The following is a 20518-nucleotide window of genomic DNA, read 5'->3' on the forward strand; positions in this document are numbered from 1 at the left end:
CATCTCTCAGGCTTCTCTCTGCTATCATCTCTTCTCCGGTGTGCTCTTTCATCGAAAATGGTGAGCGTGGTTTTTCGCTATTCAAATCGATTTATTTCGTAGCGATCCTAGCGATCGGCCGATTTATCGGCGCGGAAAAGATGTCCTGAATTTTCGTAGAACTGGTCTAGTTGAATAGTATCCGGAGAGAAAAGTGTCCCTGCGCGTGATACCGATGTGTTACCGGTGTACAGGTTATGGCAATGTTTATGTGCTGACACGTCGAAATCGCATAATTTTTGTTCCCCGAAGGACACTTATTTTCACTTATATGTCCGTGGACGTGATTTAATGTAGCCCTTTATATTATTTTTTTAATTTGCAATATGGAGTCAGATTGCAGTTTTAAGCTCACTGTGCTCTCGCTCGATGTTCACAGACGAAGGGTACATCCAGCTTCGGTAAGCGGCGTAACAAGACGCACACGTTGTGCAGAAGATGTGGACGTAGCTCTTACCACATCCAGAAGTCGCAGTGTGCGCAGTGCGGCTATCCGGCTAAGAAAATGCGCTCGTGTAAGTCTATCAATATGCGATGTGACTTTGCGTAAAGGAGGACCGATGTTTGTACGAGTATGTTTAATGTCGGCTTAGAAGCGTTAATTATATTTGTATTTGACGGCTTCACAGATAACTGGTCGGTCAAGGCGAAGAGGAGGAAGACCACCGGTACTGGCCGCATGCGTCATTTGAAAATTGTGCGCCGCAAATTCAAGTAAGTCACGATGGTTGCGTTAGAAATCTATCAATAAACGTTCAAGCGAGTTGACCTGTACATTTTTTAACAGCCTTATCTTGCTATCTTTTTTATTTTTACAAATAAACGTTGTGTAAACAGCATCTAAGTTTTCCCTAGGACTTGTAATGTACACATGTAAACGGTTATTTTGTATATGTTTGTAGGAATGGATTCAGGGAAGGCTTGCCGAAACCGAAAGCTGCTGCGGCTAAGTAATCACCGACATCCCGTCTCATTGTCTAATTAAGTTGTACAATTTCGACTACCAATAAATCTAAAAACATCCAATCACGACGTTAGCATTTCAATGAGAATTCCTTGTAACTGAATAATTTTAACGGAAGGATTATTGCATCTATTATGATATTTTCTTCTTTCAAGTATCTGTAGTTATATAAAGTTCAAAGTCTTTACAAGTACTTTCGTTACACTAAAGGGTTTCTAGTTTCTCTCAGTAGAATTCCATTCTTCTAAATGACGATAAATTGAAGTGAGATAGCTTAAAATTAAGTATACTCGGGTATGTTATCTTTTAGCTCCCCTTCCAGTTCTCTTTTCTATTGATACATTGACTAGCATTTGTAAACACTGCTGAGATGAACTTCTGATAAACCTGTATACGCATCCTTGTGTGTTATATCATACCTGACAAGAAAATTTGAAGAAATACACGATCGAAAAGATAAGGTGCGTCGTTTACGCATCGTTTGCGCAACCTCCGTGGAATTTTTAATTGCTGCGACGTCCCGTCCCATATATTTAGCGGGCCTCCGACCTCGTCAAACAGTACGTTCGATGCAGGATGATAACTCGGGTGATCGGCGCTGCTCCGTTGTGCATCTAGGCGTCCGCCGATAAGGCATCCGAAGACCGTTGATCTTCAGCCTGCCAATCTGAAAGTTATGCCCCGCACCAATATTCAGCGAATGTTTCGTCTCCACAAGCACCGAAGAATTAAGATTTGCTCGATTAAATAACTGTAAAAGGGAAACTCACTTAGAACTTCAAACAGACGACTCAAAGGAAATTCGGTCGAGGGAGCAGATATTGATTAATGTATGTTTCCATTGCGTACATACAATTCTTGAGGAATATCTGCAATTACAGAACATTTCTGCCTTCCGAGCGATCTTTACCAAACAAAACGAATTTTACTGCGAAATCTGTATAATATAATTCTATACAAATGGGTATTCTGCGTCAGCTATTTTTTGGTAAGTCTTTCCATTTTAGTCCCACGTTGAAATAATAGTAAAACAATAGTCGCCGGACTGTCTGGAATTTACATTTTGGGCTGTGCAGGCAAATATTTATTAGTCACCAACACCGTGAGCTGCGGCTTGATGATGGCAGCGGGAGATGTGATCCAGCAGCGCAGAGAGCACTGGAAAAAGCATTGTTCCGACAAATACTTTCCGAGCAGCGTCATGGCAGCGTCACCGGAAGATGAGAAGGCGACAGCGATTTCCAGCACGTCTGCGTACGGACACGATTACATGAGGACGAGAAATATGATGGTTGTAGGGCTGGTCCAAGGTCCGTTCCATCATTGGTTCTACACGCTCCTGGATAAGGTTTTGCCAGGCAGGAACGCAAAGTCAGTCCTGAAAAAGACATTTCTCGATCAATCGGTCGCGAGTCCCACGTGCCTGGCGATATTCTTCGTCGGCCTCGGGATCATGGAGAGCCACAAAATTGAGGAGATCTGCAAGGAGCTGAAGCTCAAGTTCTGCGAAACGTGGAAAGTACGTGCGGGATTACACTCGTTAATCGATATTTCAGTAATCGTAGACAATTAAACTGCCGCCGAAAGCTCTCTCCTTGAAATGCGACGCGCGTAATAATTTATTGAAATTACACCGCCAGGTCGACTGCTGCTTTTGGCCTCCCACGCAGTGCGTCAATTTCCTCTTCGTGCCCCTACATTATCGAGTGCTTTACACGAATGCTATGACGATGGTGTATGATATTTTTCTATCGTATATAAAATATGTAAGTTTTTTTTACAATCAAAAACGAATGTACGTTAAATCGCAACGAAGTAATAATCACTTATTTCACCCGCAGGACGCTCACTTCGAGTGACAGAAATCTCACGGCTAGTGTCTGAACAAAAGATATGACCGTACGAATAACAATTGCATGAAGTGTATAGATACGCCTATCGTTATTATTAATCATACGTAACAGTGTGCAATAAAATGCTGTCGGAAAGAACTTCCAAGTATACGTATCTTCCCGTTCCAGTGCCTTATCGCGATCCGATCTATTTGTCCATTTCCTCGATTTTTACCAAACGACAAAGACGAGTAAACATCCGTCGCAGTTCCTGTTGCGATATGCGTGAGGAACTGCCAATAACAATTTTAAAAGTTTGAATCATATTGGCACACCAAGATACTAAAACTGCGATGATTTTCATCGAAGGAATGATAGTTTTATTAATAATTGCAACTTTAACTAACTCGGCTAATCTCTAACCGTAAGTGCGTCAAGGTTGAAGGAATTTAGACTCAAGTACGAATTACGTTATACGCTCTGTGAGAACGAGATATCTTCCTCGTAACGCTGTTAATTTGCGCGCAAATAAATCCGGCGGAGAACTCGGAAGTTTATCGGCGCCGCTCATGTCCGGATCGTAAATTATTCGCATAAGAATGCGACGTGTGCATCGATTGCGAAATAACATAACGAATGCGATACCAATTGATCCGCGGACACGCGCACCCTAAAAACGCGTATCCACAACGATCGCCTTATCGCGCGCAATAATAATCTCTTATTGAGTTTATTTATTTGCTCGACAGCTTTTGTTTGGCATTTGGCGACAGTGGGATTACACGGTCTTCTAACCAGCCAGACGTCGTCACGTCTGCAAACACGATTAATGGACATAAACACAAATAATAAATTCAACCGTCGCGCGACACAAATAATCGACGAGAATATCTTACACGTGAAATGCAGGATTTTGTAACGAGCCTCGTCTGCGCGGATTCGTTATTCGCGTAATTTCGACTCCGTTTCTTCAGTATATAAGCGCTGCACCCTACAATCGTAATATAACTTTCGCTACACTTTTATACGTTTCTGTATAAAACGAGGATATGTATATATACCGAGTAATCAAGAGCGTAAGCTCTCTGTACTCCTCGCAAATTTGTTTACGCTGTATTATTTTATCTCGAACAAAGAGGCTCGCACGTGTCCTATATACAGCTCTTTTACACCTTTAATTGTTTATCTCTCGCTTTGTTTTCCACAACGGTACATAAATTGTAGTTTTCAGCTTCGATAGATTATCTGCGATACCGTCAGCGTGATCGGAAATTTTTCGTCGCGATAACAATATTAAATTCTTCGGTCGCCAATTATCTTCATTGTTCTCGGCGTTAACCTGCGGGCGTGAATGTTTCAAGATTAATCTACGTTTAACGCGTTTCCCCCGTCAAGCTTCAATAATGCGAGATTTTTCATTTGCTTTTTATTATTGACGATTACTCAACTTGGCTATTTGTCAAGTGAACGGGCGCTCAGGGCGATTTGGACCAAAGTCCAATTTAATTCATCATAAGGTGACTAATTCAAATGATACAATCACCTGCAGCGAGATTTCTACAATAGCTATTTAATCTTTCTTTGCGTCAAATGGCAAAAAAGTTAATAAATACGTTTTTGCGAATAATGCCACTTGACAACCTTATAGTTAGCGTAATCGGCGATTAGTGCAACTGGCAAATGTTTATTTTTATCAATACAGATTATCTCTCTTCAATTATCTACATTGGTGAAGAAACAAACAAAAGTCGCGTAAAAGCAATTACAATTCGTTGTTCCTCATCCAATCGTTTTCTCCGTACATTAAACAGCAAACCGATAATTCTAGCCTTGTTAACAGGATATGCAGCTATTATTATTTGATTAATTACTATAAGTTAATCGGAGTTCGGTCCAAGTTGCTCTCATATAGATATAAATAGCGAAGCATGAGTGAGTGAGCGAGCGAGCGAGCGAGCGAGAGGGAGAGTGTGAGAGAAACAAGAAGGGAGGAAGAGAGAGAGAGAGAAGTGGTGGGAGAAGTCGGAACGGCCGATGATTATTAGCTGACTTGAGTATGCCCGGAATTTTGGTTATAACGGATAGTGATTTATTTTTCACCTAAATGCAAATGCACGAGGCGTCGCTTGTGCCCTTCCGCGACAGTAACCGTAGTAAGTGAGCTCGTGCGCGCTCGACGTAGCATGCATCTCCACTCGGCAAGTCACCCGAAGGTTCTCCGCGCTTAATTGGCCTACATAACCGCATAATTATGAATTTGCAAACGCTTTTTCAAGACTTCAATCCAAGGTAACCCTCCTGCCCCGCCCCGTCGCTCTGCGACTCGTCAGCTTCGCGGATCGGCATGTTGTATTCATAAGTAACGTTGATCTGGCTATTCCAGCAAATTTCTGGTGCACACATGTCTGATGATATTCACGTCTCTGTTCGCCCTTCGACTGGACGGCTTCATCGAATGGAGCTACTGGTCGATATTCAGCCCGATATGGTTCTGGAAGGGCATGGTGATCCTAGGGGCGATAGTCGGAAGCTACGTCTGGTGGCGGCATCCCCATGCGAGATTAGAAGGGGACGCCTATGTACATTATAAAGCGATGCTGATTACCCTGGCGTTGCATCTAATCCTGTTGATGTTCGAGTTGTTGGTGTGCGACAAATTAGAATCCGAGAGGCACCTGTGGATACTGGTCTTCATACCCTTGATTTTCATCTCGATCGTATCGATTGCGGTAAGCAGTCGCTTATTCAAAACCGTTGCCGCCGATTGTATCGACTAGCGACTATTCACCTTCTGCTCTCTGTTACGATTTAGGTATGCATCTGGGCTGTAAAACACGACCGGTCGTTCGAACTGGAGCTGTTTTGCGCGGTCAATGTACTGCAGTTCATCTTCCTGGCTCTGAGATTAGACGGCTTTATAACGTGGAGCTGGGAGGTTGTGTTCGTGCCGCTGTGGGCACTTCTTTGCTTATCCTTGGTGGCTGTTTTGTACGCGATAGTATTCGCCGCCGTTTTACTGAGAACGCCGCAGATCAACGCCCGTCAGAGGCGGACCTCCCTGCACTCGGCGGTGGCGTATACATTTCTCGTCGTTCCCATTTTAGTGTTCCAGGTACAACTAGTACATCGTCTCGTGAGTGATTCACAATTTTCCTGTGTTAATACGAATTATTCTGCCCCAGGTACTGCTAGCGAATAAACTGGACGGAGATATTTCAATAAATTATATAACAGTGGCATTGCCACTCCTCCTGTCGCATATGACTCTTATTTTTATGTCCTTTGGTGCAAAAGGCGGAAATAGATGTGAGCAATTTTCTTTGCACACTTTTATTTAGTAATAGGTTAACGCTATGTTATCATTTTTTTCTCTCTCAATGTGATATATACGTACACGATGATTTCGTTATTCCTTTTATTTAGCATGTAAGAACGATGGAATTTTTGTCTAGGGTGGTTTGGTATCAGAAAAGACTTTTGTCACTTCCTGCTAGGTTTATGTCCATTGCTTCAAGAATATGGTAATATTTCGTATCAACCAAGGGACGAGCGAGATCAACCACCATCCGAGCCAATGATTACGGAAAAGAGCGAGAAGCTTATTAAGAAAATCGACCTAATGAAGCCTGTTGTGCCTATAATTTCTATAGACATGCCTGACTGATTGGCTCAAAACAGGTATTCGTCGCAGCGGCACGTGCAATGCAAATTGACGATAGCTAAACTTTCTCATTTCGATACTTTGCAGGGTTAGCTCGGATATTTTTAAATTGTTATTTTTACTGCAACTGACTTATACAGAGGCCAAATATCTACTATAAAATAGTCAGGTATACCTTTAAATATTGAATACGGACTGACGAGTAATTGAATCTAGATTTGTACTTAATTATTTCCCTTTGTTCTAGGCCTTATTAAGCAAAAAGATCGAATTACACGGATATATACGTCGGCTGGGATACAAGACTGAGCACCTCGCATCTCTAGAGTAGCATTGTCAGGACGCGTCAGAAAATATAGAAGAAAAGAGTGGTTTGAATAATTAGAAAAGTGATATTGCTGTTAATGTTGCTGGACATCGTAATGTTGAATGCCCAATCATCTATTATATTATAATGTAGATATAATGTATATACAGACTGTTATATCATAACATTACGTATGATGGATATTGAATATTACACGGGTCTGCCATACACGACGATGGTGGATAAGTGCTATAGTATAACGTTACATTATTTTATATATATATTACATCTAAAAAAAAACTACTCTTATAATCTAATAAAGTTTCTATTTTTTGGTATCAACAGCAACGATCAATTAATTTCTGAGATACCGCTAATTTAACATACAGAACGATATTGAGCGTGAGATGTCTCGAGACTATATTTCGGATTTTTAGTACTTTACTGCAAATGTTATAAGCATTATATAAAAGTGAATAAGTTAAATTTTCTGTTCGACATTGCAACACCTTTGTAAGTTATTATGTAATCTGTGAAAAATAGAAAAGTACGTCGTGAATATTTTATTTCGTCATGTATCCCGTTGCGGCTGTAAACTTTGTTGAAACCTCTTTTTCACTTCTCAGGAGATTACCACAATGGTACGTACTCTGGTACCCACGTTCGACCAAGGAGCGAAGATAAGTTCGTCGACACTTGAGCGATATCCAAGTCCGCATCTTCTATCAGCGATGTTTCCGAAACATACAGTACCTGCAGACGATGTGCGCACAATGCAACGAATTTCGCTAATCCAGAACAACTATAAGATACAAGAAATTATTATTAATTTATTTCTTATTAACATTTTGTTTGGAGAGATGACATTTTCTGACTTCATTACTGCTGCAGTAGGCGAAATGTCTGTTAATGAGATTCCAAGATATTTTCGCAAATTGTACTAATTCATGATGCAAAATTAACGTTAGTGTTAAATAAAGTAAAGACAATTTTACTAGTTTTTAAATCGTGTGAGCAATGAAACTTAAACTTGCAATATCTTCGAATTAGAGTAGCGATATGTGTTGCGTCTGTATATTCACATACGTAATTTCACAATTGCCCAAACTGACGGCACTGAGCCGCGAACAGCCCTTGGCCACGGAAATCAGGAACCGATCAATCGGACCAGACCCGTAGGCGGCGATAACTAACTCTATCAATCGTGGACATTGCTTGCTTATCCGTGACATTATAGTTTCCGATGTTGCGTCGCCGAGATACAAGTGCGTTACAGGAAGGTGCGACGTGAAGAGTAATTTTTGATCATCGTCGTCGGTCATGTAAGACAATCTAATAAAAAATAGAGATTACAGCGGCGACTTACTTTCCACTCGCGTCGCGCGCAGATATTGTAATAGTGATACATGATCAAGATTACTGGCTTATTTTTACTTACAGCGCAAGATTTATGTCGGGCAAACGACTTGAAAGCGCAGACCACGCTTTATCGCTAACACGTGGAAGAGGCTTCGCTTCCGGGTGTGCCTCCACTCGTAGAGTTTCCAAGTGGATTTGCTTTACCGAGCACAACGCTAGGAGCAGCTCGTCGCTCAGCAAAGCATACGATAGAGATAATTCGCGAAGCCATCGACAATAATCGGCCAAGGCGAGAATTCCTGAAACATCGATGAATTTTCTTTAACTTTCATATGTATGTGCGATTTACGAAACCACGAACTTAACTTTTATTCGTTGCTATCGGTGACATCATGCAGTTTTCGTATTACCTTCGGGCAATAGCCGTGGAAATCCCTTAACTCGCATAAGGCGCAACGTTCTGGGATCGTTTTCGTCGTTATCCCAACGACGATTCTTCCTGCGTGCGACATTCTTATTCTTGGAGATCGTCACAGCAGACTTAAAATGCTCATCCTCGATCCCGAGCTTCGCCGTGCTCGTCACCGCAAACATTTGCAACGGTTGATCGAGATATTTAGTTTCGCATCACTCTTTTCAACTGAATCGGTGCAAGTTTTGCCGATTAAAAAATAGCACAGCACAGAAACTCATTGAGAATCTGCGAGTATTTCATTCAAACTCATCCTATTTTAGAGTTGAGCAATTTGATTTCCAAGTTCATATATTATACTTTTTTAACTTTCACTCTTGGGCTTTCTACTTACAAATTACTATTCCTGGTAAATGTCACTCAAATTAAATTTATTATTAACCGATTCTAGTAAAACCTCACTGGAATACAGTGTAAACTTGATAACTGCTGTTCTTCTGAATGGTAACGCACTGATCCCGTCCAAGAGAATACGTTCAATCTTGCGCGATATTCGAGCGTGAAGGGAGAAGCTCTGGAAAAATATTCGCGCGATGATCTGATGATAAACCGAGGATACGTTCTTTCGTTCTGCCGCGAACCATGGTCCCCCGTGAAACGGTCCCAGCTCGACTCACCGAGATGAATGCATAGGAAAAAGCGAAAGGAGTTTGCGGAAGTGGGGACTAGGGCATACACGCGAGGAACGTTAGGTAAAAGTAAAGTCGCGAAGAAAAGGGTCAAGGACTTCGAGATTGCTTGCTTGCGTATGTTATTCGCGCACTGTTCACGTGTATTACGTAAAAAGGTAAGATCTCATATGAGGCTGCCACAAGAAAAAACGTGACCCAAAAGGTGAATTGTAAGTTATTTCACGTTCTCCTTCTGAATTCTTTCAAATATATTATAACAAAGTTTTCGTTTTGCTTGCATATTTTTGTCTGTGGAATCTAGTAGAGGAAAGTCCCATATTATGAGATAGGATTTTAATATGGGACAGCGGGATTTCTGTTAAATTAATTTCGTTCTGCGAAATTATCAGTTGATTCCACCATGAATTTATTGCGAAATCTGTTTAGTGGAAGAAAACAATGGTAGATTGTGTAATCGTTGCGAAAAAGATTTGTGATTGAATTTGGGTGTTAAAAGTTTGCTATCTCATATCAGAAACTTGTCTCAAATCAAATTTTTCATAAAAAAAAAGAGACTAATTACCTGCAAAATATTACAGCAAACGATTAAATAGTTTAATTCAAGACGAACATCGAATCGATGAAGTTTTTTAAATATTCTTATATTCTTATTCATTCATTCAGCAATAATTCTTTGAACGTTATTTCATTATTGCACCGACGACCGTTTATTTATTCAATTTAGTTATTACCGATTCGCACGTGACGTTCCTTTCACCAAGACGTCCACGTGTTAGCAAACTCACGTGCACGGACCGTTCGCGCCCCTTCACGTCTTTCTGACATTCGCGAAGGCCGCACTATCCCAGTTAATTATACTAATGTGTAAGTGACTTTTACCGTTTGGCTTGGAAAAGTTGTAAACTTACTTAACTTTTATCTTTATATAAATTTATTCGGATTTTCTGTAGTGTTAATCGACACTACATACTTGCTGTGTGTCATTATATGATTACGTAAAGTATATAAATACAGTTCTCTGTTTGTCTCTCATGTTGAGTTAAAAAGAAAAAGTTCAAGATTTAATTTCGTTTTCATCTGCGAATCCTGCCACAGGCCACTTGGTCAAATGGTCTTTCAGGACAAAAGGAAAGAGAGACAACACTTTGAAGCAATTGCCCATTTTATCTTCATCGGTTATCATACGATATCCCGATTCAATTTGTTCCTTTTGGGCGCCAGTAGCGTTCTGCAAAATCATTTTTAACCGTAAATCAATGCCGAGGCTTTTCAAGAATTTCCTTTGCGTCACTGGACCAAACGTGATCAATCTATCGTCCTTCCGTGCAATCTCTTTCATTAGTAAAAAGTCAACATCCGCGGTCAGATCCGCGGTTCCGGGGTTCAACAAGGGATCGTGTAACTCGTGTCGGCGGAATGCGCGAAACGTGTCCGTCTTTTCCCTCTCGTGGCCATAATCGATCACTAGCGCAAATCCTCCGTGTTCCCACAAAAACTGGGACATGTGGTCCACTATTACAGAACATTGCGGACTCATTTCCACATGATCTCTTTTCTCATGAGGCTAAAAGACGTCGCTTTCATTAATTTACTGTCTAGCGGTTGAAACGCTGAGAGAGCAACGCAAATAAAGGCTTACAGATAGGTATACTTTGCAAGCAGCCGTTGGTACTTGCGAGAGTACGTATCGAAATCTCTCTTCCTTTGAGTCTTGCACTATATCTATTAAGACTTCCCTCCAACCTTTGTCAGTTTTCTAAAATCACGCGTTGCTCTTGTAAAAATTTATCCTTTGTGTATCTCGCACGTCAGTATTGACATTTCCGTACCTGGAACTTGTGTATTGGCAGAGCGTCAAAGAACTCGTGCGCAACAAACACGCTGAACTTTCTAGGAACGTCGTTAATAGATCGATACCAGTACAGTTTTACTCCTTCTCTCGTAACACCCTCTTTGTAATGCGTGACAGAGTTCTTCTGGCCCTCGTTGATTCTTGGCTCAATGTCTCTGCTCTCCGCGCACAATTTCTCTGCTTGAATCGCAGCCAAAACGGGACTAATTTCTACCAGGTGAACCGATACCTTATTCAACAGATTCAGTTTCTTGAACACCTAAAACAAGGGACGTCTCGTAACTTTCGCGCTTGTACGTTCGATTTGCGAACAACGGCATATGAAGAGTATACCCGTAGAATATCACTGATCAAGCTACCTCTTCCTGGACCAAGTTCCACAAGTTGGATAGAGTCCCTGCTAATTTTCCTCCATTCGCTGATTATCCAAATTGCCACAATCTACCAATAGTGAATAATACACAAGTTAGTTTCTAGGCAAGCAATTCCTGGCCAAGTTTCAGATAGATGAATCGTAAAAAGCCGAAGATAGAACCTGAAGCTCTCAACAAGAACGTATTGTAAGCCCTTGACGTGGTCGTCGACGTAAATGACATATTAAATAATGGCTCGTTCTCGGCCAGAGAACGAGAGAACTACGTACTTCTCCAAAAAGTTGACTGATTTCTGGAGAAGTCGTGAAATCGCCTCTTTGCCCGAAAACGTCTCTGGTCGTGTAATAGCCTGCAGTGGGATGGGTCAAGATCTCCTTCATGTACTCGGCGAGCGTTATGGGGCCGCATGCTAACATCTTCGCGTACAATTGACGATACAGATCAGCTTTCCTCTCTGAACCGCTCGACAAGGGCAATCTCATTTGCGACGAACGCGAGAAAGCTCGCGCTACTCGGGATAGCCTGATCATGTTAGATACAGCGTTAAGTACTCGCGCTGTATCGCATAAATTCTTTATTTACAATACACAATTCCTGTATAATCGCAATAATCGCTCCTCGTGCGAAAACTGTCACATAAATTAAATGCGAAGCTTTCGAACGGGCCGCAGGTAAGGTTAAGTTTAGCTTCAGTTAGGTGAGGTTAGGTTAGGTTCCTCCATAAGGTAAAAAATAATTGCAGAAGTGGAACTTTGAAAGAATTGATTATCAGGGGGGGCCCTGTTATTGGTTGAGCGAGTGTCGACAGCATGGCGTACTTCTAACAATATGGCGTGCGTCGAGCGTACAAAAAATCCAGAAATGCGTGCATAAGTGACACAAGGCTCTGTACCTAATTCAAATTTTTTACCCCCCTTTGGAGCGAAATTTCCCAAACTGGGCGATTTATATTTTGCAAATGGATATCGGAGAACTGTTATCTTATAAGGTGCGTACTGGAATTATTCTGCACTGCGATTTGTAAAATTTACATTGATCTCTACAATAACATATACATTATTTAGTTTAACCTCTCGCCCGTGTGTCGTGGCTCTTGCCTCGTGAAAATTTTCATCGTCGGTTTCGCCATTTGTTTTCCCGTTTGTCACAAGTAGCTGCAATATGATAATCAAGCGTTGACAATGTGCACAGCCTCCAAACACACCGAAGCGACCGGCAGCGGGTGAGGAGGACGACGAGGATGAATGGGAGAGCGTGAAGAAGCCGAAGAGGGTGATAAAGACGCCGTATCATGCGCGCCAGCGGCAGCCCAAGGAGCTGGACGTGGTGCCGTCCAGGAACGATGAACCCGCCACGCCTGTCAGAGCCGCTGTGCCTTCGTCGGCCAACGACGTGGTGGAGCCGCAGTTAACGGAGAAGGAGAAGCAGGACATACTCAAGTATGTGGAAACCGAGGCGCCCGAGGTCGAAGCGTTGGACGAAGCTACGCTCAAACGTATGATCCTTCTGTTTGAGAAGAGAGCACTGAGGAATCAGGAGATGAGAGTCAAATTCCCGGATCAGCCGGAGAAGTACGAACGCGTGGACGCCAAGTATCCACTGGTTAGAATTGTCAGTATACAAAATTTGGCCTCTTTTGCAGATTTATGGAATCCGAGGTTGAACTGCACGAGACTCTGCAGGAGCTTCATATTGTGGCGACCAATCCAGATCTGTATCAGTTAATGGTAGAGCTAAGCGCTGTGCCTTCTTTACTGGAGTTGTTATCTCACGAAAATACCGATGTAGCAGTCGGCGTGGTGGACCTTCTGCAGGAACTGACTGACGTAGATATATTGCACGAAAGTCAAGAGGGCGCGGATACGCTTATTGACGCTTTGCTGGAGCAGCAAGTTTGCGCTCTCCTAGTGCAAAACCTCGAGAGACTTGATGAAGCGGTGAAGGAAGAGAGCGACGGTGTTTATAACACACTTGGTAAATGTTTATATTGCTTTTCCTTCTGCAAAATAATGCTTTGACCGAATTGACTCGATGACCGCATTGATTTCCAGCGATTTTTGAAAACCTTCTGGAATTTAGGCCGAATCTGTGTGCGGATGCGGGAAAGCAGGGTCTGATGCAGTGGTTGTTGCGTCGAGTTAAAATGAAGACACCTTTTGACGCGAACAAACTTTACGCCAGTGAACTTCTGTCTATACTTTTGCAAGACACACCAGAGAATAGACTTCTTTTAGGTGACTTGGATGGAATTGATGTTTTGCTACAGCAATTAGCTGTATGTATTTGTGTATTTCGAAGCATTTGCGCGCAAAATTACCAAGCAGAAATGATGTAAATACCGATTGTTCGCAGTATTATAAGAGACACGATCCACAAACTGTAGAGGAACAAGAAATGATGGAGAATTTGTTTAACGTTTTGTGCTCGAGCTTGATGGCCACTGTAAACCGCGATCGGTTTCTGCGTGGCGAAGGCCTTCAACTTATGAACTTGATGTTACGAGAAAAAAAGATGTCACGGAATGGATCTCTCAAAGTGAGTTTCTTTGAGCGACAGGCTCCGCTGGATTTCTACAAGTTGCTGTAATTAAATTATAGGTTTTAGATCACGCTATGAATGGCCCGGATGGGAAAGATAATTGTAGTAAGTTTGTAGATATTCTTGGACTGCGAACTATATTTCCTCTGTTTATGAAAACCCCGACGAAAAATAGAAAAAAAATGCTTACTGCGGAAGAACACGAAGGTACAGTCTGGATGTATTAATAGTAAACAGAATTCTAATTTATTCAGTTATTTACAGCGAAATAATAAATAATTAATTTTGCAGAACACGTCATCTCAATTATAGCAAGTATGTTAAAGAACTGCAAAGGTCAACAACGTCAAAGATTACTCAGCAAGTTTACGGAGAACGACTATGAGAAAGTGGATAGATTAATGGAATTACATTTCAAATATCTCGAAAAAGTGGAAGAAGTGGAAAAGAATGGGAAGGTACGTGCACAATCGAAAACATTTAACAGGGATGAGGACGTATAAAAACTTACACTCTCTTTTGTTATTTCCATCGCAAGGAGGATGAAGACGAGGAAGAGTCTTACTTGAGAAGATTAGATGGCGGCTTATTTATATTGCAGTTGGTAGATTATGTACTTTTGGAAGCTTGCACTGGTTGTCCGCCTGCGGTCAAACAACGAGTGACAAGAATCTTGGCGCAGAGGAGAGCATCCCTTAAAACAATTCGACACATTATGAGAGGTGAATTACGAGTAGTTTAATTTAACTATGTATTCAATCACAAAATTATATTAACAATGTATTTATTCGTGTGTCCTTGTTTCAAAATCAGAATACGCCGGCAACTTAGGAGATGCCGGTGACACGGAATGGAAAGAAGCGGAACAGCAACATATCTTGCAATTAATTGATAAATTTTGATATGTATTGTTAAGATATATTGTTGTACAACGTAAGATAAACCTGATAACTATATTATTACATAATGTACAACACATGTAATGAATATGTGCATTACACAAACATCTAAGTACCCCAAAACTGTGCTATTGATTAAAGACTGTTTAAGAAAGACAAAATCGTGAATTAATTTTATACTCGTGTGTCTACTATGTATAATAATATTCCAAAAGATACGGTGTGTAATCAATATGCAAAAATAAACTCGTTTTAGGATTAAAAAATTCATTGACATTTGTATCATTTAGAATATTATAATAAAGTTCAGAAGAATTTTTCGTAAAAAATTAAAACTGTTGATCGTAGATTCGTTCTATGCTCTGTACGTAAACTAATCTTAAGTGCAAGAGTACAAGTTTGATACAAAATTTCGTAAATCTGGCAAAATGTGAATATTGGCTACGTAGTTCATGTCCACGTTTTCTAATGTATACATATAAGCCATTTTAATTGCATGCAATCTTTCAATTAATGATTAAGTTTTTTTTAACATAAAATGTAATATTAAATGTACGATATTGTGATATTAAAAAACAGGAAATTTGAGAGAGCATTTTTTAATAAACATGTAATCAAGCGCAAATATGTACAATATATCTTTTTTTTTCACTTCTCTGTTCTTTGTATTTGTATCAAAGAACTACTTCATAAATATTATTTTCAATAAAATCTTATCGGTGCATTTTATGATTGCTGTGTTTTACAACTTCAAGAGTCGACTAGAACTCTGACATACACTTCGTTGCAATATGTTGCATACCTTTACAATTTACAAAAATTAAATGATTAAAAATGCTCTCTTAAATTTCCTGTTTTTTAATATCACAATATCGTACATTTAATATTACATTTTATGTTAAAAAAAAACTTAATCATATTGAAAGATTGCATGCTATTCAAAATGGCTTATATGTATACATATTAAATGTACGATATTGTGATATTAAAAAACAGGAAATTTAAGAGAGCATTTTTTAATAAACATGTAATCAAGCGCAAATATGTACAATATATCTTTTTTTTTTTTACTTCTCTGTTCGCTGTATTTGTATCAAAGAACTGCTTCATAAATATTATTTTCAATAAAATCATATTCATCATAAAATCATATTCGAATAATAGAACAATCAACGAAAAATCAACGCTATAGCGTAAAGAGCTTACAATAATAGGCTAAATACAGTATTTAAAGAAAGGAAAGAGTGATCTTAATAAAGAATCAAGTATATGTAAGATGCTTATTTAATCTTCTTATGACTCCTCAAATTTCGAGTTGGCAAAAGCATCACGGTGGGTTCACTATCCGTCGAATCGTCGAGAAACAGCTTCTTTCTACGAGTGCGTCTTTTCTCGATCTCTGGTGGTGGCAAAGTGGTATTTCTCGTAGTGCGCTTCGATTCAGACCCGGACAATTCGACAACCGGTATGCTTTCCTGCTTATCCTTCTTCACCCGCCATTTCATTAGACGCAGAGCCAAAGGTTCGTCGTCCGACGAGATGTCATTTTTGATGCCGTATGCCTCCAGTTTCTGTTGAGCATCTTCCTTATCATATTATAAAGGAAGAACTGATTACTGATGGAATATCGGAAGATTTAAACATGACCAGAGAAAATATGAAAGAAACAATGGAAAATGCAAAAGTACCTGTTAATGAAACTAAATTCAAATTATTCGAATCAACTTCTTTAGTTTCATTAACAGGTACTTTTGCATTTTCCATTGTTTCTTTCATATTTTCTCTGGTCATGTTTAAATCTTCCGATATTCCATCAGTAATCAGTTCTTCCTTTATAATATCTCTTGATATTCATTTTGAATAGACGTCCTTGAGGTCGGTTTGTTCTCAATGAAGCGAAAGAAGAATATATTACAATTACATCTGATTTAAGAGAAAAGGAACTTCGCATTGATGAACAAGCAAAAACTATAGAACATGAAGAAAAAATTGCAGATTTAGAATTACAGTTGGAAAACGTTAATGTTTGTTTAACGGAAAAAACGACGCTTCTAGAAGAACAATTAGAGCCCCAACATGAAAATAAGATGGAAGATCAGATTCTACAGTTGCAAGAAGAAATTAATAATTAATTAAAAATTAATAAATTAATTTTTAATTTATTAATTTCTTCTTGCAACTGTAGAATCTATCTTCCATCTTATTTTCATGTTGGGGCTCTAATTGTTCAGAGGAGCAGCAAGAAGCTTACAAAATCACAAGCCTTACGACGTTACTCACCAAGTTGCCGCTACTGGATAATAACGCGAGTAAACAGTCCAAAAGTACTGAGACTGTATGCCGAGAATTTACGTTTTCTCAAACATTTGGGCCAGAAACAACTCAATTGGAATTATTTGAGCAAACGGTACAGCAGAAAATGATTGATTTCTTAGCTGGGCAAAATTGTACTATAATGACATATGGTAAGCTTAGAATCTGATCTCACTTTCCACTTGTATGTTTGACCAGTCGTTATTCATACCGACTGGTCAAACATACAAGTGGAAAGTGAGAATGCCAAAGAAGAAACGGCTCAAAATGATATCTGCATACTTTGCCTGACTATTTGAGAAAACTTTGATTCAGATTTTTTTTGTGTTTGCTTCTTCCTTTCTATAATAATTTTTTTTGCGATGGCAGACCAATTTAGAACATATTGGGTTTTCACATACAAATTTGACAGAGGATTGACGTTAACTATTAAAGCGAGATCTTCCTTCCCCGATAATGCTTGTTGGAATAATCTGGTTAATTTTGATTCTCGGAATGGTCCCACGGTATCAGTCTTCGTTCTTGTCAATTGTCCTTCGTGGATGGACTTTAAGCACTTGCCTAACACTAGTAAACTAGTGTTAATATTTTGCGTTTCTTTCAATCTGTCCCCGATATTCAACGTCTTCTTTAAACGTTCCGAGCCCGCCAGATCACAAAAGGAAAACCTATATAAATACCCAAGTATTAGGATTCTGATGATACAGATAAATTAATGTAATCTTAGTTTCTTTCTCATAATTATATAAAACAAATAAAAACATTGTTAAACTTATTAAGAAAAATAAGTAGAAAAAGAGAATATATATATATAATTTATATTATATATAAATACAAAATATTAGAAAGGGGAAGAAAAATACATACGTGCTCACTTCAACGCTATCTGGTAAATTTTCTGCATAATATTTTAACAATATAATTGTGAATATACAATGAGATCTTGAGCTTTCTGCATTCAATGCAGTTGCGGCTACTTTTAAATTATATTGCCCCGCCATTAAGATCTGGTAAGCTTCTGTCGCCGAGTTAACATAAATAGTCTTTAAATTTTTTATAAAGGCTCTGCCATTAGAGTCCGTTACTAATTTCAAAGGTATCCTCTTTTCCTGGCTTTCATTTGACAATAAATCATATACAATTTCATCATAGATTTCCGCAAATGAAACCCAAACTGAGTACTGAGCATCATAACACTGACTGGGGCAATTCGCCCCAGTTGATTCCTCTTGCAACAATTTTTGCATTTGTTCGTAGGTACTTCGGTTCTGAAGCCTATTTACGAAACAGAATGTCAGCAATTTAGTTTTTGCTTGAAACTCTTGTGTACGTTCAAGTGCGTCAAGATTGATAACGTCGCTATAATGCACAGGTTTATAAAATGGATTTGGTCTTGTTGTAATATTGTTAAACACAAATTCCAGTGCTCGTGATATAATTCCAGGTGAAGTAGCGGTCCCTTGCAAGGTATAAGACTTGCCAGAATTTGTAGTACCTATAAATTAAAAAATTACATTACTACCACTAAGCATTTCTTTATGTGTATGTTCACGAGTTTCTATATACTATAGATTTTTGACAATAATAATGTTCTATTGAGCAAATAATATTGAAAATATAGACAAAATCTGTATTATCAGCATATCGACATTAAATATAAAAAGACGAGAAATTAAAGCTCTTTGAGAAAGTTATAGAAAATTTGTAATACAGCGTCTTGTGACAATTTTATAGCGCTTGCTAGTTAATTTTATAAGTTTCAAATTGCAGTTTTTGGATATCTCAATAAATATAACATTTGGGATGTTTATAAATTATTTTGTTTATCTAAATAAGTATTATTTAGATATTAGATATAAATTCTGAAAGCTTTTAATTCTTTTTTCCTCAAGTACCTCATATTGCAGAATATTTCTTACCATATGTCATTATAGTACAATTTTGCCCAGCTAAGAAATCAATCATTTTCTGCTGTACCGTTTGCTCAAATAATTCCAATTGAGTTGTTTCTGGCCCAAATGTTTGAGAAAACGTAAATTCTCGGCATACAGTCTCGGTACTTTCGGACAGTTTACTCGCGTTATTATCCAGTAGCGGCAACTTGGTGAGTAACGTCGTAAGGCTTGTGATTTTGTAAGCTTCTTGCTGCTCCTCTGTTAACTCTAGCTTCTCTGGGAATGGTTTGAGTCTTATAATATTTTCCAATATTCCACTTAAATGTATATATATAAAATATACATGTACGAAAAAGAATGTTTTTCGAATGTTTCGCTTTTACATTTGGAAAAACATGCAAGTTTTAATAGTTGTTCGCGCACCTTCCGCGAAATCCGCGTACTTAATCGATCACGCGAAAGTTAGAACGCCGGAACGCGTCCGATCAGACGCCGATCACGTGTACGCTCCGTTTTTCGCGGTGCTCGCGTAAACACGCCGCGACGAGACTCGCCGAAAAACGGAGCGTACACGTGATCGGCGTCTGATCGGACGCGTTCCGGCGTTCCAACTTTCGCGTGATCGATTACGCGGATTTCGCGGAAGGTGCGCGAACAACTATTAAAACTTGCATGTTTTTCCAAATGTAAAAGCGAAACATTCGAAAAACATTCTTTTTCGTACATGTATATTTTATATATATACATTTAAGTGGAATATTGGAAAGTATATAGCAAGAAACATCACAGTGGATATTCCTGTGACTTCGTGACTATACTACGAGTCTATTGATGTGACGGCGCGCGGATTCCGCCTCGTCCGAGACGCGAAGAGAAAGAGTCGAGTCCACGAGTTGGAAAAACTTACCTCGTGCTAGATCCGTTGGAAAGACCTTGCCTGTGTTTTGGCTCCCGATCTGTGCCCCGACTGCCCGATCATCCCGACAGTTCACACTGGCCGCGTTCAGCAGACACAACTGTTGAGTGAGCGCTCAATGATTTCTTAACATGATTGGCTGGATCTAAAAGTATTAGCCAATCATACTGAGCGTGAACAACTGTGAACAGTGGCCGCGTTCAGCAGACACAACTGTTGAGTGAGCGCTCAGTATGATTGGCTAATACTTTTAGATCCAGCCAATCATGTTAAGAAATCATTGAGCGCTCGCTCAACAGTTGTGTCTGCTGAACGCGGCCAGTGTGCCCAGCCGAGAACCGAGAACGTTAGCACGGACGGTGCCGCGGCGGTGGGGATAGTCGGTCTGCGCGCGCACGCTCGCACACAAGCAACACGTCGTAGCCAAGCATAGAGCGCCGACAGAGTGCAACTACTGGTTATACT

The 20518-nt window shown here is 39.7% G+C and overlaps 8 protein-coding genes and 1 long non-coding RNA gene across 14 annotated transcripts in view; 5 read left to right on the forward strand and 4 right to left on the reverse strand.

The window, feature by feature from the left end:
* The first annotated feature begins 6 nt into the window (after positions 1-6).
* LOC105563750 (60S ribosomal protein L37) lies at positions 7-1071 on the forward strand. Its single transcript, XM_012015627.1, has 4 exons — positions 7-60; positions 419-554; positions 669-753; positions 942-1071. The coding sequence occupies exons 1-4, from the start codon at positions 58-60 to the stop codon at positions 991-993; spliced, it is 276 nt and encodes a 91-aa protein (XP_011871017.1). The 5' UTR covers positions 7-57; the 3' UTR covers positions 994-1071.
* On the reverse strand, positions 968-1857 carry LOC105563749. The gene is made up of 3 exons (XR_001009069.1): positions 1774-1857; positions 1423-1670; positions 968-1051 (listed from the first exon to the last, which is right to left on the reverse strand). It is a non-coding gene; the product is annotated as an uncharacterized LOC105563749 (long non-coding RNA).
* A 50-nt stretch (positions 1858-1907) lies between these two features.
* LOC105563748 (mpv17-like protein 2) lies at positions 1908-2994 on the forward strand. The gene is made up of 4 exons (XM_012015626.1): positions 1908-1991; positions 2080-2522; positions 2644-2769; positions 2845-2994. Exons 1-4 carry the CDS (start codon positions 1964-1966, stop codon positions 2860-2862), a joined length of 615 nt encoding a protein of 204 aa, XP_011871016.1. The 5' UTR covers positions 1908-1963; the 3' UTR covers positions 2863-2994.
* Positions 2995-4847: 1853 nt separating this feature from the next.
* LOC105563755 (transmembrane protein 185A) lies at positions 4848-7364 on the forward strand. Of its 2 annotated transcripts, none has more exons than XM_012015636.1 (7): positions 4848-5124; positions 5219-5564; positions 5648-5947; positions 6018-6141; positions 6288-6513; positions 6584-6665; positions 6744-7364. In XM_012015636.1, exons 1-5 carry the CDS (start codon positions 5087-5089, stop codon positions 6497-6499), a joined length of 1020 nt encoding a protein of 339 aa, XP_011871026.1. In that variant the 5' UTR covers positions 4848-5086; the 3' UTR covers positions 6500-6513; positions 6584-6665; positions 6744-7364. The 2 variants fall into 2 exon arrangements, with proteins under 2 accessions (XP_011871026.1, XP_011871027.1); XM_012015637.1 differs by having other exon boundaries at positions 6330-6513; positions 6744-7362.
* On the reverse strand, positions 6892-9032 carry LOC105563754 (F-box/LRR-repeat protein 3-like). 2 transcript variants are annotated; one of them, XM_012015633.1, is made up of 4 exons: positions 8573-9032; positions 8242-8461; positions 7890-8135; positions 6892-7605 (listed from the first exon to the last, which is right to left on the reverse strand). In XM_012015633.1, the coding sequence occupies exons 1-4, from the start codon at positions 8754-8756 to the stop codon at positions 7434-7436; spliced, it is 822 nt and encodes a 273-aa protein (XP_011871023.1). In that variant the 5' UTR covers positions 8757-9032; the 3' UTR covers positions 6892-7433. The 2 variants fall into 2 exon arrangements, with proteins under 2 accessions (XP_011871023.1, XP_011871025.1); XM_012015635.1 differs by having other exon boundaries at positions 8529-8657.
* A 1147-nt stretch (positions 9033-10179) lies between these two features.
* Positions 10180-20199, reverse strand: LOC105563752 (NADH dehydrogenase [ubiquinone] complex I, assembly factor 7 homolog). Of its 4 annotated transcripts, none has more exons than XM_012015630.1 (7): positions 20045-20199; positions 14596-14724; positions 11762-12048; positions 11452-11559; positions 11096-11377; positions 10906-11022; positions 10180-10830 (listed from the first exon to the last, which is right to left on the reverse strand). In XM_012015630.1, the coding sequence occupies exons 3-7, from the start codon at positions 12020-12022 to the stop codon at positions 10321-10323; spliced, it is 1278 nt and encodes a 425-aa protein (XP_011871020.1). In that variant the 5' UTR covers positions 12023-12048; positions 14596-14724; positions 20045-20199; the 3' UTR covers positions 10180-10320. The 4 variants fall into 4 exon arrangements, with proteins under 4 accessions (XP_011871020.1, XP_011871021.1, XP_011871019.1 ...); XM_012015631.1 differs by lacking the exon at positions 20045-20199 and adding an exon at positions 17210-17289 and having other exon boundaries at positions 11762-12014; XM_012015629.1 differs by lacking the exon at positions 20045-20199 and adding an exon at positions 17210-17289.
* Positions 12214-15188, forward strand: LOC105563751 (beta-catenin-like protein 1). Its single transcript, XM_012015628.1, has 9 exons — positions 12214-12480; positions 12684-13063; positions 13135-13466; positions 13544-13767; positions 13845-14027; positions 14090-14237; positions 14322-14488; positions 14569-14752; positions 14844-15188. Exons 1-9 carry the CDS (start codon positions 12451-12453, stop codon positions 14930-14932), a joined length of 1737 nt encoding a protein of 578 aa, XP_011871018.1. The 5' UTR covers positions 12214-12450; the 3' UTR covers positions 14933-15188.
* Positions 16572-17426, forward strand: LOC105563788 (kinesin-like protein KIF20A). The gene is made up of 3 exons (XM_012015694.1): positions 16572-16674; positions 16805-16994; positions 17159-17426. The coding sequence occupies exons 1-3, from the start codon at positions 16572-16574 to the stop codon at positions 17409-17411; spliced, it is 546 nt and encodes a 181-aa protein (XP_011871084.1). The 3' UTR covers positions 17412-17426.
* The window catches only part of LOC105563789 (kinesin-like protein KIF20A), a 3447-nt gene continuing 433 nt past the window's right edge, over positions 17505-20518 (reverse strand). Inside the window, exons 2-5 of the mRNA XM_012015695.1 lie at positions 20045-20153; positions 19162-19413; positions 18110-18737; positions 17505-17910 (exon numbers count right to left, since the gene is read on the reverse strand). Coding sequence (XP_011871085.1) covers positions 17505-17910; positions 18110-18737; positions 19162-19413; positions 20045-20153 — 1395 coding nt within the window. The remainder of the gene's footprint in view (positions 17911-18109; positions 18738-19161; positions 19414-20044; positions 20154-20518) is intronic.

The sequence above is a fragment of the Vollenhovia emeryi genome, unplaced genomic scaffold (genome assembly GCF_000949405.1).
Source record: "Vollenhovia emeryi isolate VEMERY1.0 unplaced genomic scaffold, V.emery_V1.0 DF939172.1, whole genome shotgun sequence".
Classification (NCBI taxonomy): Eukaryota; Metazoa; Arthropoda; class Insecta; order Hymenoptera; family Formicidae; genus Vollenhovia; species Vollenhovia emeryi.

Coding starts and splice junctions, on each gene's coding strand:
- LOC105563750 (XM_012015627.1), top strand. Junction 555..668: donor GGCTAAGAAAATGCGCTCGT/GTAAGTCTATCA, acceptor ACGGCTTCACAG/ATAACTGGTCGGTCAAGGCG. Junction 754..941: donor ATTGTGCGCCGCAAATTCAA/GTAAGTCACGAT, acceptor ATATGTTTGTAG/GAATGGATTCAGGGAAGGCT.
- LOC105563748 (XM_012015626.1), top strand. CDS start 1,964: ATGGGTATTCTGCGTCAGCTATTTTTTG. Junction 1,992..2,079: donor TCTGCGTCAGCTATTTTTTG/GTAAGTCTTTCC, acceptor TGGGCTGTGCAG/GCAAATATTTATTAGTCACC. Junction 2,523..2,643: donor AGTTCTGCGAAACGTGGAAA/GTACGTGCGGGA, acceptor TTACACCGCCAG/GTCGACTGCTGCTTTTGGCC.
- LOC105563755 (XM_012015636.1), top strand. CDS start 5,087: ATGAATTTGCAAACGCTTTTTCAAGACTTCAATCCAAG. Junction 5,948..6,017: donor TTCCCATTTTAGTGTTCCAG/GTACAACTAGTA, acceptor ATTCTGCCCCAG/GTACTGCTAGCGAATAAACT. Junction 6,142..6,287: donor TGCAAAAGGCGGAAATAGAT/GTGAGCAATTTT, acceptor ATTTTTGTCTAG/GGTGGTTTGGTATCAGAAAA.
- LOC105563754 (XM_012015633.1), bottom strand. CDS start 8,756: ATGTTTGCGGTGACGAGCACGGCGAAGCTCGGGATCGAGGATGAGCAT. Junction 8,136..8,241: donor CCCGACATAAATCTTGCGCT/GTAAGTAAAAAT, acceptor ATTTTTTATTAG/ATTGTCTTACATGACCGACG. Junction 7,606..7,889: donor TTGGGCAATTGTGAAATTAC/GTATGTGAATAT, acceptor TGTATCTTATAG/TTGTTCTGGATTAGCGAAAT.
- LOC105563752 (XM_012015630.1), bottom strand. CDS start 12,022: ATGATCAGGCTATCCCGAGTAGCGCGAGCTTTCTCGCGTTCGTCGCAA. Junction 11,560..11,761: donor TCAGTCAACTTTTTGGAGAA/GTACGTAGTTCT, acceptor CACTATTGGTAG/ATTGTGGCAATTTGGATAAT. Junction 10,831..10,905: donor CTTGCAAAGTATACCTATCT/GTAAGCCTTTAT, acceptor GACGTCTTTTAG/CCTCATGAGAAAAGAGATCA.
- LOC105563751 (XM_012015628.1), top strand. CDS start 12,451: ATGGATATCGGAGAACTGTTATCTTATAAG. Junction 14,028..14,089: donor CACGGAATGGATCTCTCAAA/GTGAGTTTCTTT, acceptor ATTAAATTATAG/GTTTTAGATCACGCTATGAA. Junction 14,238..14,321: donor TACTGCGGAAGAACACGAAG/GTACAGTCTGGA, acceptor TTAATTTTGCAG/AACACGTCATCTCAATTATA.
- LOC105563788 (XM_012015694.1), top strand. CDS start 16,572: ATGACCAGAGAAAATATGAAAGAAACAATGGAAAATGCAAAAGTACCT. Junction 16,675..16,804: donor TTCTTTAGTTTCATTAACAG/GTACTTTTGCAT, acceptor GACGTCCTTGAG/GTCGGTTTGTTCTCAATGAA. Junction 16,995..17,158: donor ACGCTTCTAGAAGAACAATT/AGAGCCCCAACA, acceptor CTCTAATTGTTC/AGAGGAGCAGCAAGAAGCTT.